At 45.0% G+C, this 15968-nt stretch overlaps 1 protein-coding gene across 1 annotated transcript; it reads right to left on the bottom strand.

Moving 5' to 3' along the window:
- Positions 1 to 6830: 6830 nt before the first annotated feature.
- On the bottom strand, positions 6831 to 14571 carry arcn1b (archain 1b). The gene is made up of 10 exons (XM_080509652.1): positions 14419 to 14571; positions 12771 to 13034; positions 9759 to 9938; positions 9219 to 9424; positions 8958 to 9119; positions 8191 to 8356; positions 7716 to 7863; positions 7514 to 7622; positions 7216 to 7420; positions 6831 to 6976 (listed from the first exon to the last, which is right to left on the bottom strand). The coding sequence occupies exons 1-10, from the start codon at positions 14419 to 14421 to the stop codon at positions 6887 to 6889; spliced, it is 1533 nt and encodes a 510-aa protein (XP_080365778.1). The 5' UTR covers positions 14422 to 14571; the 3' UTR covers positions 6831 to 6886.
- Between the last annotated feature and the right edge of the window lie 1397 nt (positions 14572 to 15968).

Below are 15968 nucleotides of genomic sequence, written 5' to 3' on the forward strand. Positions count from 1 at the left end.
GGAGTAAATTTAGAGATCCTGATTATGTTGAAGGCCAGCAGGGGTGGTTTGTGTGTGTGTGTGTGTGTGGGGGGGGGGGGGGGGGGGGGGGGGTTATGGCCTGATTATTGCCTCGGCAGAATGAGCTCCTATAACAAAGGAGTTATTATGAGGAGTTCAGAACCGCCGAGGTCTGGAATTCAAAACTGAAAGACGAGTCCCACAATAAAGCAGCTACTGTTTTAGCAAGGAGCTTGTGTGGTAATAACAAGAACTAATGTGTAATAAGAAGGACTAACGTGGTAATAAGAGGGACTGATATGTGATAAGGCGCTAAGACACCTGTTTATATGTGGACTATTTGCTTCAGAAGATGTCAAACATCTCTGCAGACATTCGGACTGTATCTAACAGATCAGTGACTTAGTTCTATATAGCGAGTGAATAAACCTTAAAATAGCTTTTTGTGTACACAGGCTAAAGGTTGTAGATGCCTTGCATTTTTAAGGGATTTAAGATTGCTCTGCTTTTCTAGAAAAATTTAAGTTCTTTTGATAGATATGGTTGAAAAGTGCAATTATTGCCAACGTCCTGCAGAATTTTCAATTAAAATGTAAATTTTCTGTGTTCTCTGAGTTTGTTTTTGTGAGCAAACTGAAGGCAGGTTTCAGGATTCACCCTGCAGAATCGACAGTGTTTTCACTGGGCGTGTTCAAGCTGAGACATTTGGTAAAAAGCTGAAAACATCTGCAAACCGCTGCTGCTGGAGTCTGACAAGGCGTTCATTCTCCTGAGTGAAGAAAGCTGCCGTTGTCACACGAACTCCAGTCGAAGGTGAGGGAGCCGCAGAACAGCCGCCTCACACTGAACTGACTGTTACTCTCCAACCTCGTACTCACTTCTCTGTTCTCTCAGGGAAACCTAGATTTAAAGAGTTTTAATGAAAATTCACTCTTAATTCAGGGGAGATTCAACTTTGAAGTCAGGATTCTGCTGATTCATGGCAGAGAGATGTTTTTATTTGAAATGTAGATTTCATGAGAAATTCAGAACTGGACTGGAAGTTCTGCACATGTTTTAGAGGTAATTTACATCCTGAATCATTGTTTTAATTTAATGACAATTACTAATTCCATGGCTGTAATTTTAATCAATATGCATGTATAAGTTTTTGTGACCTTAAAATAAGCTTGAAACAGTCATTTGGGGGGATTTAGGTGGAATTGTGCTTTAAATGGGCTCCGCAGGGGGCCCCACATGTCTGCTATAAATGTCCTCTGTCACTATGGGACGATCAGAAAGGGTTTTAGTGCACAGACGAGCACAGATTACTCTCAAACGGCGACAGGACAGCAGCCCCATCTAGTGGACGTCACGACTCAACTCTGACAGCAGGAAAACATCCGGAAACCCAAGAAAACTACAGGAAAACTCCTGGAAACTTAAGAAAACTCACGGAAACTCATGGAAACTCAAGAATACTACAAGAAAACTTATGGAAACTCAAGAAAACTACAAGAAAACTCCAGGAATCTCAAGAAAACTACAGAGAAACTCATGGAAACTCATAGAAACTCAAGAAAACTACAAGAAGACTTTATGAAATGCCGAGAAACTACAGAAAACTACAGGAAATCTCAATGAGTCTCCAAGGAAACTGAAGAAAACTTCAGGAAAACATTGAGATAAAGAGTGCTTGACTAGATATCGTAACACACCAGTGGAAAAGTTGTAGCATAAATTCAGCTCAAACATAAAATGCTCTACTGGGAAAGGCAATAAAACATTTGTTTTTCGTTGGTTTCGTCATTAGAAATGTAGAATTTGGTTTGAAAAAGCAACAATCCAGTTTATGTCAGATTTATTTGAGCAGGAAATAAAATATTCTGAAGGAAGGCGCTGGAGTTTGGAAGTAAAAAGTGGTGAATTCTTTTTTAAAAAAAAGAAAAGAAAACTATAGCGAGGAGGTGTGAGGTGAGGAAGGGGGATGGAGACGGTCGGCTGCTGTTTGAACACTCATACTGAGGAAATTCCTCATAAGCGCTCAGAATTCGGCCTCCTCTGTCTCGTCCAGTCAGACATGTGGAAAAGACTCGGGAATGAAAAGAACTCTGCGCGAAACACGACAATCTGCCAAACCAGCCAAAACACTGAGCGCAAACTAAACGTGGAAAACGTCACAGAGACATTAAATTGGCACAGAAACCCAAATCATTACAGTGAAGGATCACAAATCTTTTAAAAATGACCATAAACACACACCGATTCACAATAAAGAGTTTGAATTTAAGGATAAAGACACTGAAAGACACAAATTCAGTGTGAAATCGCCACAAACTGTGCAAATTGACATCAAACACACAAAATGACCAGAAATATTTGTTGAGTTGCCACAAAGAATAAAAAAATATTCAGCTCCTTCGGCCCCTTTCTGCCCCCCTGAGCCCCCCTGAGCCCCCCCGTAGTGTAACGATCACCCCGTTGCCGCCGCCCACAGGACGACAACCTTCTGCCTTTCAACTGCAGGAGGCTCACACAGGTCTGCCCACCTAGTCACAGAGAACATCAAACCATCAACATAAGTCATCTGAACTGAATATTTGAATATACCGACATGCTACATTGAGCTGATTTTTTTTCATGTCTTGCAAGCAGAAATCATGGGAAAGAAAAAGGCTTGAAATTGTGATGAATGGTGGGAAAGAAAGGATTTACATTACAAAATGTAACGTGCAGGATGATAGTTTTAGAACTAAATATAACTCACACTGGAGGTTCCGGACAAGATATTATGCTGGTATTTCTGTTTGGGATCTGATCTGGACAAGCAAATTCCACCCACACACACACACACACACACACACACACACACACACACACACAGGTTTCTCCTACCTTGAATCGCACCTTCTTCAGGATCATCCTTGACTCAGTGAACACAAAGTGAAGTGAAGAAGCGTGTAGCTCGGAGCCTCCAGGAAGACCTCCTCTTCCTCCCCCTCCTCCTGCCCCTCCTCCTCCTCTTCCTCCCCTTCCTCCTCCCCCTCCTCTTCCTCCCCCTCCTCCTCAGCAGCTCCGTAGTGACTCGTCTGTGTTTCTAAACATGCCAAAGACAACACCCCCCCCCAGGTTTTATCAAGCTGCTCATTCATCCGTGAGGCAGACACACCCTCTGTTGTTTGGTTTATGACTGGAGGGCTGCTATTAAAAGCCCCCCCCCCCCCCCCCCCCCCCACCACCACCACCACCTCCTCCCCCCATCGACACCTCACCCTCCATATATGGATGCTGCTCTCTTGAACTCACCCCCCTGACCCCGAAAAGCCCCTGTCTAGCCCCCCCCCCCTCTCTTCTCCCGCCGCTCACCCATCTGTTGGGCCCTCTGTTCTTCAGTCACTCCGGAGGAGGACAAAAGAGCTTAACGGGGCCGTTTGGATCGTCCTCATTGAGGAATGTGATTGGAGGCCGGCGCTGAGCCATGGACCTGCCAAACCCTGAGGACAGGAGCCCCCCTGATGGCCCCCCCCCCCCCCCCCCTTCACTGTGTAAGGCACTCAAAGGAACCCAGGTTGGGTTCAGAGAAACCTTGATGCTCAGAACGACCACAAAGCTGAAAGACTCCGATTACAGTCAAGCAGGATTCATCAAGTGTGGGATTGGTACACCTGCTCCTGATGTGAGCTCAGCTGCGTTTTTTCAATCCCTCAAATGAAACGTGTTTTCGTTTCAGTAAAGTTTTTAACGGCTGTGCTCTGAAAACGATGGCTGTTCACACTGAAAACGATGTCGCTGACATGTTGGGCCACGTGGAGGTTCTTCTTCCTGGATTAATGGCAGTTTGCATCCATAAAGTTGCACTACCGCCATCTGCTGGTTCTGTCCATTTACATCGTTTCACACTGCTCTCTCTCTCTCTCTCTCTCTCTCTCTTTGTGTGTGTCCTTTTCCATCCCTGATTACTGTTTCCCTTCTTCTTCTTCATTTGGGTTCAAAGGCAGCTGGCATTCATGAAGTCGCACTACCGCCACCTGCTGGTTGCAGCGAGTCCATACCATTCCCATGGCTGTGAAAAAAAAATTTTGTACTGAAGCCACACACTCCTGTCTGCAAAGAACAAAAAGTGTAAACTTTAAAAGCGGGAGAACACGGACATTCATATGTACAGACGATCGAGTTGGACTGTTATTACGGTGACTGTCAAAATAAAACCATGAAGTCTCAGTAGAATAAGAACTGGGAGTCGAGACAAACATTATCTGGAGTTTTTTCCTTCCCACAGTCACTTATGCTTGTGGATTTATTTGGTTTTTCTCTGCCCTGAGATGACTTTGCTGTATTTGGCGCCGTACGAATAAAGTTTAATTGAATTAAATTGTCCATTTACGAGGTGCAGCAGCAGTTTTTCGGTGCCCCGAGTGCTTCCAGAGCCTGAGCATTTTCGAAAAGTTCCACCTTGAGGGAGCGCCGTTCCAGTGGCTCCAGGCGCCACCGTGTGGTTGAAGGGAGGCCCGGAATAAAACCGTGGTGGTGTGAACAGGCCCTCGGGTCTCGAAGACTCTGAACCAAAAAAGGCTGAAACCTGCGGATCAGTGACGAGTCGTGCGTGTGAAAACCCGACGAGGCTCGCCGGTCCGTGTTCAGTCTGTCTGGGGAAACCGTCACGCCGTCTCCAGTTTCATCAATTCACTAGTTTATGTTCTCACTGAGCGTGTAAAACGCTAAACTTACTCAGCAAAAAAAAACTAAAAGACTGAATTGTTAAAGTATCAGAAATTATTCAATAAAAAGAGGAATTATGACAAAATGTGTTTTTCAGAAGTAAAAAAATAGTTCTTAAAGAGATTAGGGAAAAGCTCAAATGTGACATTTGAGTTCTAGGAAAGAGCATTGTGGGAGAAAAATTGCCAAACATCCAAAAAAAAAAAAAAAAAACCTGGTGATACTGTAAATATGAAAAGGAAATAAATGTCATTAATGTAAAGACCAGTCTTAATTGAATGTGGAAAAAAATTGAGAAGAAATAAAAGTCTCTGTAAACCCAGAGGAAATGTGAGGATGTCGGTGGGGGAGGAAGTCTGGAAAACTGTGGAAATATCAAGATAAATGACCAGGCATGTCAATACACCTCCATGATAATCAGTTGACAATTAAACCGGTGGAAAATGACATCAAATGTTGCCCAAATATTGTGGGAAAAGTCAAACTCTGAAGTAAAGTAGTGAAGAACGGGAAATGACATGAAGACGTCGAAACTTCAAAATAAAACGGGATTATTTTCACAAGTTTCATTTTGTTGTGGTTTTCTTCTTAACATTCCAACCTGCCTGCCTCTTTGTGTTCAACTCACTTGGAATTATTTATTCTTCACATTTTAAACGTTCAATGCCAAAGAAAACCAGAACAAAACCAAAACAAGTCCAGACTTTCAAAAAGATGTGGAGAATGATGTTAAAATGTCATGGGATTGAAATCGTATTGATTAAAGTCGATTGTTAAGAATTAAAAGTAATAATGATGAAGATTTTTTGGGGATAATCTTTTGGTAAAAGGTGGAAAATACATTCAAAGTAGCATTAATGATGTAAAAAATGTAAAAAAAACAAAACATTTTAATCTTTGAAATAACATTGAAAACCTACTACTGGTGCAAAAAAAATTCAAAATGTGATTAAATCCAATAGTTTAAAAAGCAAAACAAAAACAAAACAAAACTGGAAGGACTGTTAAAATATCGACAATAAACATTATTTAAAGAGAGACAACAATCACGTGGAGACATTTTAACTGAAAACTTCATTTCTTCCTGAAGCCAAAGATTCTTTCTTCCAACATGAAGCCAGAAACCAAGACGACGCCTCCGTCATCAATACGTACTGAACTTTCACCGGTGAAAACAAAAAGCCACAGTCAGATTTACATTTTCAATAATACATTTTATTCCATTAAAGACTCTTCCTTCTCTTCCTAAGTGTACACTGGAATGTTCAGATTCCCTCCAGCAGTTCAGTTAAAAACGCTCCATCTCCTCGTTTCCCCCCCTTAAACCCTCTAAACTGAAATCTGGGGAGAACAGATGAAAGAAAACAAAAAAAACCAACAAAAAAAACAACCATGAGACACGAATGTTATCTTGGTAAAGTACAGTGAGGAAGTGAGTAAAGGATGACTGGGTTGATGAAGAGGGGGGGGGGGGGGGTCCAGGTTTCTACTCCTCCATGTTTACTTCAAAGTTTTTTCTCTCTGGTTATTCAGATTGAACCGAGCCCGTCTCTTCTGAAGTTTAAAGTGAGGAGTGGTTGTAATGGTGTTAAAATAACTCAACTAGAGGAAATAAAGTTGAACAGAAGCGACAGTCAAACGTCTTTACTGGAGGGGGTGGGGGGGACAAACGATACAGCAAACGGTACAAAATAGATCAATCTGATGAGACGTACAGGCAGAATTATTCCCCCCAGAGACGAAAGACGGGGGACAACTGGTGGATTTCTAACGGCGCCGATCATGACGGTCTGACCGGCGCAGAATGATGAAGTGAAGAAAAAGAAAACGTGACGGAGGAGACAGGGCTGCGGAGGGCCGCTGACCCCCCCCCCCCCCCCCGCAGTCATCCTCCACTGACGTCCTCTGTACAGTCCAGCCTCCTCCCTGTGTGTGTGTGTGTGTGTGTGTTAACTCTATATATAGAAGCTCCTGTCATACAAACATAAATACACCAGCGCTGCTCTGTCCAGGGAGCGTCTCTCACACCAGAGCAGCCAAGAAATCACAACTCTCTCTCTGGAGCCTAGATTTGGACTCTTTTTTTTCCTTTTCTTCTTCTTTCTTGTCTTGGGAGAATTCTTTTTCGGTGATTTTTTTTTAATTTTTTTTTTTTACTTTTTATTCAGATTTTGTCGTTTCCTTCCGATTACAGGATTTCGTATTTGTCGACGACGAAGGAGGTTTCTGAAGAGAATCTAACGGCGCTGTCGCCATCTACGTAGGCCACTTTGGTAACCTGGGGAAACAGGAAACAAAACGTTAGAACGTCCACAACTTCACCCACTTTGACGCTTTCAGCTGCTTTATGGAAGAATCCACATCTGGAGCTCAATCCAACACGTCAGCTCTGCTTCCAACGTCGCCTCCTAGTGGACAGAGTACGGTCCTCCCGCTCCCGACAGCCAGAGGCCCCGCCCCCCCTGCCTGCCGGTGCCAGGCTCCGCCCCCCCACCCCCACCAGCAGCAGCAGCTCACCTGGATGTCGCAGTAGTTGCGTTTGGACACAAAGGACACGTTGACGGGGAAGAAGTCGTTGGGCTGGCCGGCGATGCTGAACTCCAGGCTGCCCGTCTTGTTGTTGGCGTCGATGACGGGTAGGCACCACTCCAGAACGTTCCGCCGGCTGTCGTGTTTGTACTCTCCGTCCAGGTCGCCGATCACCGGGGCGCCGACGCCGGACCTGGGCGCCACACGCGGCACGGACACGACATTAGGGGGAGGGTCAGTGCCCGGACCGTCCAGCCGGAGCGGCGTGGCGGCGATGGATACTCACGGTACGGGGATGCTGATGACCACGTCGTTGAGCTCCAGGCTCTCCTCCTGCAGCTCGTACTCGATGTTGACGTCGCAGCCGGTGCCGCTCTCTGAAGGCCAGCAGTTTACTGAGGGACAGAGTTCATACGGTCACTGGGCGCTCGTTCGGGCGGCCAGAGGAGCATCTGACCGTCTCCAGAGCGGCGTCTGTCGGGACGTACTGGTTAGAGGGATGAGCGACTCGTCTGTGCTCTGTAGTCTCCACTTCAGCACGCCCACGTCGTTGTTGAGAGGAAAGGACTTCTCCGGGTTCTTCAGGCCGATCACGGACTCGGCGGTGAACAGCTTCTTGTCCACGTTGGGATGCGTCTGCGGGGAGGGGGACAGACTTCTATCGTGAACTACAGATTAAAGCGATTTCACCACAAGTACGTTCAGTTTAATGGTGAACCCACGAACCTGGACAACAAGGGCAACACGTTCTGAGATGACAATAAATACCATCTATTTAATGTAGTTTTCTTTAAATCAACAATGCGAGTTAGATTTGATTCATCAGGACTCCTTCATGTTCGGAACAACAGCAGGAAACTAGAATTGATTTTCAAACTAAAGGTCATAATGGTCCTGATGATATATTGAGTGTGGTATAAAGTCTACAGTTGCCGAGAACACACAGTTCATGTGCGCACTCACCTGCAGCTGCAAGCCTTTGTTGTCGTTGTTGTTGATCATCAGGCGGATGCGTCCGTTCTTGTCGTCTGTGACCCGGAGCGTCACCATGCCCAGAACCTCCATGTTCTGCAGGCCGCCGTCTCGGCCGCAGGTCAGCGAGATCTTCTCCTCCACACGGAGATGTACGCTGAGGAGGAAGAGCACACTCCTCTTCAGAGATCAGCCAGAGCATGAGTGCTGCTTTTCCACTCGTATCTATTGGGGTATTACTGCTGAGAAAGGTTTGTGCACTTATAAAAGTGAATTTGTAGTTGTGTAACTGGAGAATTTCTTTGTGTGCCTGAACTGGTTCCTCTCCACAAATACAACCCCACTCTTACAAGTCACAACTTCTTAATTCCTGTTTTACAAGTCACAACAGTAAACGGGGAAACCGGTTCATCCAAAACACGGTGGCTCTGGAGACCTCCTACCTGGGGACCGGGTGTCCCTCGACACAGAACACTGACATCTGTAGCTTTTCCATTGAAGTGTAAAGTTTAAAATGTCACGCCGTTTGTCTTATTCTAACATCAGGAAGTCAGCAGCAGGTCTGGAAGGCGTGAGGTGGGAACACGTGCTTTCCAAGCACGTCACAGTTTCAGCTCTGCTCTCGGCGGTCATAATGTTGTGGCTGATCGGTGTGTGTGTGTGTGTGTGTGTGTGTGTGTGTGTGTGTGTGTGTGTGTGTGTGTGTGTGTGTGTGTGTGTGTGTGTGTGTGTGTGTGTGTGTGTTGCTCAGTGTGTACCTTTCCACGTTGACGGGCGGCGGCAGAGCTTTAGAAACGTCAGATCCTCTCTTTCCCGAGGAAGGCATGATGGTTTCTCCTTCAGACTTGAGTTTGTCCACGAAGTTGTCGACTTCCTTCCCCTTGGCGCCGAGCTTCAGAGCCTTGCTGGGCCCACTTGGTCTGAGGAGGACATAGAGGAGATGAAGGGCCCCGCTGCATGAAACCATCCCACCCCCCCACCCCCGTACAGCGAGGGAGGAGGCTGATCTGGAGCCGTACCTGACTGCTGCTGGTGTGATCTTGGGCTTCTCGGGCTCCACGATGGTGTCTGTGATGATGGAGCCCGAGGACACGCTGGTCATGCCGCCGCTGCCGAAGCCCCCGAAGGCGGGGACTTTCTTCCCGGAGCGCTCGGCGTCCCTCCGGGCCTGCTGCAGCTCCTTGGCCTTCCTCCTCATTTCTGCTTTGGCTTCTCGTTCCTGGGTCTGCACATTAACACACACAGAGAGAGAGAGAGAGAGCCTCAGAGCGCTGAATCAGCCCCGCGGCTCCAAATATCCACTCATCTTGTCTCCATTGTCACACTGAATCACTGAGCACAGTGTCAGTCCACCTGTTGACAATGTCTGACGTTTGTCTTTCTGAGCGCAGAAATCCAGCCACCAGGAAGTGTTGTGGAGTTCAAAACAATGCAAAGATCAGTGGAAGCACCAGGAAGGGGCAAAAGCAGGGTGGACAGAGAGGAAGTTCTTTTTGGGGGGGGGACACACGCCCATTCTCACGCTCGTCACTTTGCAGAGTGACCCGGACGATTCTCACCTCTCTGACGGCGCGGAACACCTTCTCCTCGTGGGAGTCCATCTCTGTGAAGGTGCGGATCTGGGCCAGGTTGACGTTCTCTCTGTAGCCCAGCGCCACGATCTCGTCGAAGGCGAAGATCAGGTCGAAGCAGTGCTCCGAGATCTCACTCTCCTCCAGCACGCGGCAGTACTCTGGGATCTGGGAGAGGGAGGGGAGGACGATCAGGAGACCAAACCACAGTCGCCATCAACCGCCCTTGTTGTGCGAGTACTCGTCGCTTACGCAAAGAATTGGCTTAGAAAAAGAACCAAATTCCTGCAGCACTGAACATCACAGATTTAGTCCATGAAAACATTTTCTCATTCCTTATATATTTTGTTATTGTAACAGCTTCAGTAGCTTATTTTCAAAACTACAAGTAAAAAATAATCTGACAAAAATGTGTTATGAATCAATAAGTCACATTAGTGCACGTACACATACAAGTCACTTCTTAATACTAATTGTATGAGCAACAATAAAAATACTTATTACTTCTAGTCCAGAAAACACAAAACGTCTTGCTTTCTCGTTAAAATAAATTGATCTTGATATGTCAAATTGATTTATCATAACTTTTAAGCAAAGTTGGTTTGTTGGTTGGTTCGTTTAACTGGATGAATTAAAGCACACGGTGAACATAAAGAGAATAGAACAACAATTCATTGTCACACTGAATCAGTTTGTTTCTGGAATAGAACTTCTCCTGTAGACATGAACTGTGTGGATACGAGCAGAAATAAAGAATATAAGAGTAAAGAGATGTAAAGTTGTAAACATTCAGTTTGAGCCACAGTTTTAATTTTAGCGTTTTTATTCTCGAGGGAAAAAAGTTATCTATTGCCGTTTATCTGCTTTACACAGACAGTGAAGTAACTTGAAGCTTGAGACACTGAAAATAAAATGTGCTTCAATCTCCCATTACGAGTAGAAACACCCCATTTTGCAGCATTTTTGAAATGGGATTTCTGGTATGCGTTATTGGAGATGTGGCAGAATGATGAGGTGTCACAGATGTTATTCCTTGATGAGAAGTTTGATAAAAATGTGCAGTGAATACAGTGGAGGAGACTGCTGAATCAGCAGTTGTAATGCAGTGCATGTTAAAAACCTGTTGTTGGGGACATTTCAGGTCATTGCTTTGGTGAACGAGAAGCCGATAATTACAGAACGTTAAACCACATATATACTGTCATCTCACCTCAACATGTACTTAAACAATGTGCGCCGTACTCTCCAATGTACTCCAGTACTGCCCCGGCTTCAACCTCATCAGAGTTCAATACGTTTCATCTCCTCATGTTTATGTGGTGATCAATTATATTACAAATATCCGAATATAACACATTGAGCACATTAAAAAAAACAAACAACTATAACAATGTGTTCTTTAAGGAAAAACATACCAAGTAGTATTTTTTAAAGAATTTTTTGTATTCGCCCACAGAGATTTTATTTTCCAAATTGTGTTTGAATCAGCGCTGCGCCAAATGAGTTCAACACGTGATAGAGGAGTTTTCCAATAGTAATATGTTGGAATGCGCGATAGCGATAGCACAGTATCAGTTATCGGGTCCGATACCGTACGGAGTGCTCCGACACGTACAAGACCCCCCGATACAACCTGGTGAGTATTACGTGATGTCACATAGCAGGTAGACGAGAGCATGGGCGATGTCATTAATACTAGTGAACGACGAATATAAGTCGGATGTTAAATTATGCAATATAAATCAGGGGGAGTAGAAAGTTAGTTTGTACAACAGCAGCATCTTAATCACCAGAGACATTTGGAGCAGCAGAGTTAGCCTGATGTCACTCAATAGTTCAATTGCTCAGTGGATCCTACTCTGCTACATGCTAAAGAGTTTCAGGACTCAAACACCTGTGATGCGACATGCTAAACATGACGAAAGTGTGACTGACACACTGAATAACAGCAAGCTGCAGTGTCTGGTCTGCAGTACACACAGAGCAGTGCATAGATAGATGCTGCACTGTGCTGTCCACTTCAAGGCTGCTGGAGATGGTTCATCAACACACATAGCCTAGGCTTTAAGACATTCAAGTACTTCTATCAGTACTCCGTGATGGCAAGTGGCTAAAGGCTAGTACTCATACTTGTCCTTTTAAAAAATGTCAACAGTAAATTCCTACAAATACAACTTGAAGTATATGATGCTGATGTCTTTGAGATCTGTACTCAAATAACTGGGCTTTATCTCTTTGGAACCAATTTTAACTGCATCCCGTTTGTAATCTTTCATCATTTTGGTGCCGATTGCCACCAGGTTTGATGCCGAGATAGTGAAGTGAAATCTGACCCACTGTCAGCATATCCTGGGTGGCCACCTGTTGACCTGCAGAGCACACCGCGCAGAGAAAACACTATTTAACCACAGTTGAAGTTCAAATGATAAAGTCGGTCGTCATTCCCATGAGGTTTTTGTCATCACATTCTGACACCATTTCTCTTATTATAATTCTGAGGAGTGACATTGAAAGCAAGTTCCATTGTGTTGTTACACATAACACTCATACTAACCAGCACTGAAACACAGAAGAATCTAGTCTAGACTAAATAAACGGCTGAGATTGAAAGGACGGGTTTTAATCTTTGGGTTGAATTTGAGCCGCATGTCATCCTGTTGAAATTACTAGTGATGCGACAATACCACTTTTTTTTTTTTTAAAGAACACGTATAGGTACAAGTACTAACCTTCAGCTACAAGTACTTATTAAATATCCATGAGGGCCAAAGTCACACTACAGTCAAAAGATATGGTTGTATGATACAGTTGCCCTTTTGCAGTGTGTTCTGGTAGTTGTTTTTTTTTTATTATTTTCTAGCTATTGTAAACAACCTGGGATCCTTGATCGGGAGAAATATAATGGCCATGTTCTGCCAGGACATACTGAGACTTCGAACAGACTCAAATGCATCCCGGCAGTAACACACTGATGGAGGCTGGGTTGCGGTGTTTGCTCACCACGCGGGAGAAGAGTCGGAGCGTCTCCAAGTCCTCCAGGATGTTGCTGTTCTTGGTGGTGATGAGCACCATGTAGAGCTTCTCCAGCGGCTGGTAAACGTAGCGGACGCTGTCTGTTTCCACGAAAGTGTGCTGCTTCCCCGTGTTCATCAGCTTGGGGAAGGCGGCCAGGAGGCCTTCGATGCGCGTCCGGGTCATTTCCACAAACTGCCGCGATACGATGGCCTTGCCGGCCTTGGTGCACACCGCCGCTGCCAACAGCACCTGGAAGTGGATGGAGGAGGAGGAGATCAGGGCTACGCTCAGGCCTCAGGAGCTCCAGGAAAACAGCACGACATGTTGTGATCACGACAGACACAACGGAAATTGTGAAAGTGAAAACCCGTTTTCGTTTCGACAATATGGACCAGGAGTCATGACAGTGGATGTAAACATGGTTAATATTTACCATCTACTCACATATGTGCAGAAGAACTATTTTCTATGGTGGTGGTGTGCATGCATTGCACGGTAGCAGTGTGACAAATGATGTACACTTCTTGGTGAACTCAAACAACGAAAACCAACACTGCTATACAAGTTGTACTATCATTTTTTACATTTCTACAAGTCTATAGTTACAAAGGAGATTTATTTAAACCAAGACTCAAACTAAATGTCACATCTCCATGTTGACACCTCAAATCTGACATTTCAAGTCTAATACAGAAGAACAGAAATATGGAGCTTCAACTCAAACAAAGAGCAAATTCAATATTTAACAACAACGAAGCTCTTAAAGATTGTGACAGATCCTCACGTTCATCTCAATCTCCTCGGTGAAGGTTTTATCTGCTCAGACTAATAGGACTCCCCTGACATGTACCTTTAACCGTATTCCTTGAAAGGAAAGCAGCAGCTGGCATAACATACAAGCCGATCTGGGCTCCTGTGGGAGGTCATTCATGAGGTCTTACATATTCGTCACCACTTGATCGTTTTATGTAGAAACAGCTTCTCACATTTAAATGCAGCAGAATGTTGACAGGGCTGTCGTGGATAAACGTTGACTGAGGAAGAATTAAACGTACATAGCATCAAGATTTGACCTATTCGGAATATGAGCTACACTGGCGTATTGAAATGCATTTTGTCATGTGTGATGGGTTATCAAAGCAGCTGCGGTTAATCCACGTTGACAAAAGCAGGAGGAAGAAATTAAAGCAAAGACGGAAACGTTGTGGACCTGATGGTCGTGAGGAATAGTTCGGCACAATCACGCAACGAACGTCCCCCGTGTGTGTGCATGATTCGGAGGTTTATGAACGCGGCGTGTCCATTTATTTACAAGTTAATGAAGATTATTAGTTAACTGAGTGACAGTAGCTAGTTAGCTACCACAGGGCTATTGACAGCAGCTAGCTCGGACAGCTACTAGCCCGTCACGGTGTTTTCACGCGTTAAATGTCCACTACAGGAATCAAACAACCCCGATTAAAATCAGATATGACCGCCGAGTGAAGGGGCGGCACTGTCCGTCCTGTGCGAAGCCTCGTCCGGTTGTATCGTCCGGTCGCAGCCGGAGAGGAGACGCGAGCCGCGTTAGCTGATGTTATGCTAATGGTTAGGCCCGACGGACGCCAACCGGGCTTCCCGCCACGTCGCTCACCATTTTAGTCTCTCTTCACGGTCCGGCGGGCTTCAGTCCCTCGTGTTCGTCGCCTCGGTGGTCTCTCGTCGCGGCGGAATGGTGAAGCGGGGACCCGGAGCTGCTCGGAGCGGCTGGCTGTTGGGTTAGCTGGAGCGTCAATATGGCAGCAGAGCCACGTCTCCACCGGAAGAGCCGCGCGAGACCTGCCCACCGTGGAACCAGTGACGTGGTGCCCGGAGTGAAATGAGAGTGATGGCCGAAAGCCGCGCAGCAGCGCGAGCCGGCCAGCAACGGCGGTACTTTAAACCTTTTATAAGTTTTACAGATATGAACAAGTTGTGTTTTCCAATAAAAAATAAACCGCTTCGTTGATGCAGTTTCATAGTTCTGCCATCAGGTGTCGCTGTTTTCAACTGTAAGACATGGACCTGTTTTCGCCAACGGCGCTTCAACAGTATTCATCAGCCTTCGTCACATTGCGGAGACAAATGTAAACATATATTTCATTGTGATTTTAACTGATGGACGAGCACAGCGTGAAGTTGAATGGAAATGTTACATGGTTTTCTTTTTTTGTCTTTTACAAATAAAAATGTGAAAAGTGTGGCATGCGAAGATAATTCTCTTCCCCGAGTCAATACTTTGGAGAGCCACCTTTAGCTGCAAGTCTTTTGATGTATTTCCTGTACCAGCTGTAAACATCTACACACTGGATTTCTTTGCCAATTCCTCTTTGTAAAATATCCCCATCTCAGTCAGATTGGAGAGTGCCTGTGAACAGCAGCTCTCAACCACTTAAAGAGATCTAAACCATCTATCGTAGCTCTGGCTGGATGTTTCTGTTCGTAGTCCGGAACCTCTGTTCCAGTCTCAAGTCTTTTATCAGAATCCAACACGTTTTTTCTCCCAGATGGCCCTGTGTTCGTGTCTGAGCAGCCTCCAGGTCCCTCCTGAGGAACAGCATCCCCACAGCATGATGCTGCCGCCACCATGTTTCACAGTGGGAATGGTGTGTTCAGGTGGATGTGCAGTGCTCGTTTTCGGTCCTAAATGTTCAATGTCCTCAACATGGCTTGTGGAAAACTCCAAACAGGACTTCCTCTGGCTTCGTTTTAAAAATAGCTTTTTTTATTGTCAGTCTTTCATAAAGGTTTGATATGCGGAGCACATGACTGATATCCATCCTATGTAAAGATATATAATTAATCACTGGATAATCAGTCGTTGATTACAGATTGAAGTATGTTGGGGGGGGGGGTTTTTATCACAAATTTCCACAAATATACTTTTTTCCCCAGAAACCTTTTCCTTGTTATCACAGTGTCATCATAATCTGTGGACTCATTCCTAATTATGATCTGTTCACCTAAACATAAACATAGAAACAAATCTAAATGGATGAATCAAAACTTGTCTCGTGGTTTTGATAGAATCATCTTATTGATTTAGAAAGAATCTTGTAGGGTCATGTTGACGTAAATAAAATAAAAAAAGATAGTCTACCATTGGAACCATCCAACACATCCTGTATGATGTTGTGGTCAATAAAATATTAGACAAAACATTCA

This window comes from Blennius ocellaris (assembly GCF_963422515.1).
Source record: "Blennius ocellaris genome assembly, chromosome: 2".
In the NCBI taxonomy this organism is placed as follows: domain Eukaryota; kingdom Metazoa; phylum Chordata; class Actinopteri; order Blenniiformes; family Blenniidae; genus Blennius; species Blennius ocellaris.

Coding starts and splice junctions, on each gene's coding strand:
- arcn1b (XM_080509652.1), bottom strand. Junction 9,939..12,770: donor TCCGACTCTTCTCCCGCGTG/GTGAGCAAACAC, acceptor TCCCTCTCCCAG/ATCCCAGAGTACTGCCGCGT. Junction 8,357..8,957: donor CCGCCCGTCAACGTGGAAAG/GTACACACTGAG, acceptor CTTCCTCCTCAG/CGTACATCTCCGTGTGGAGG.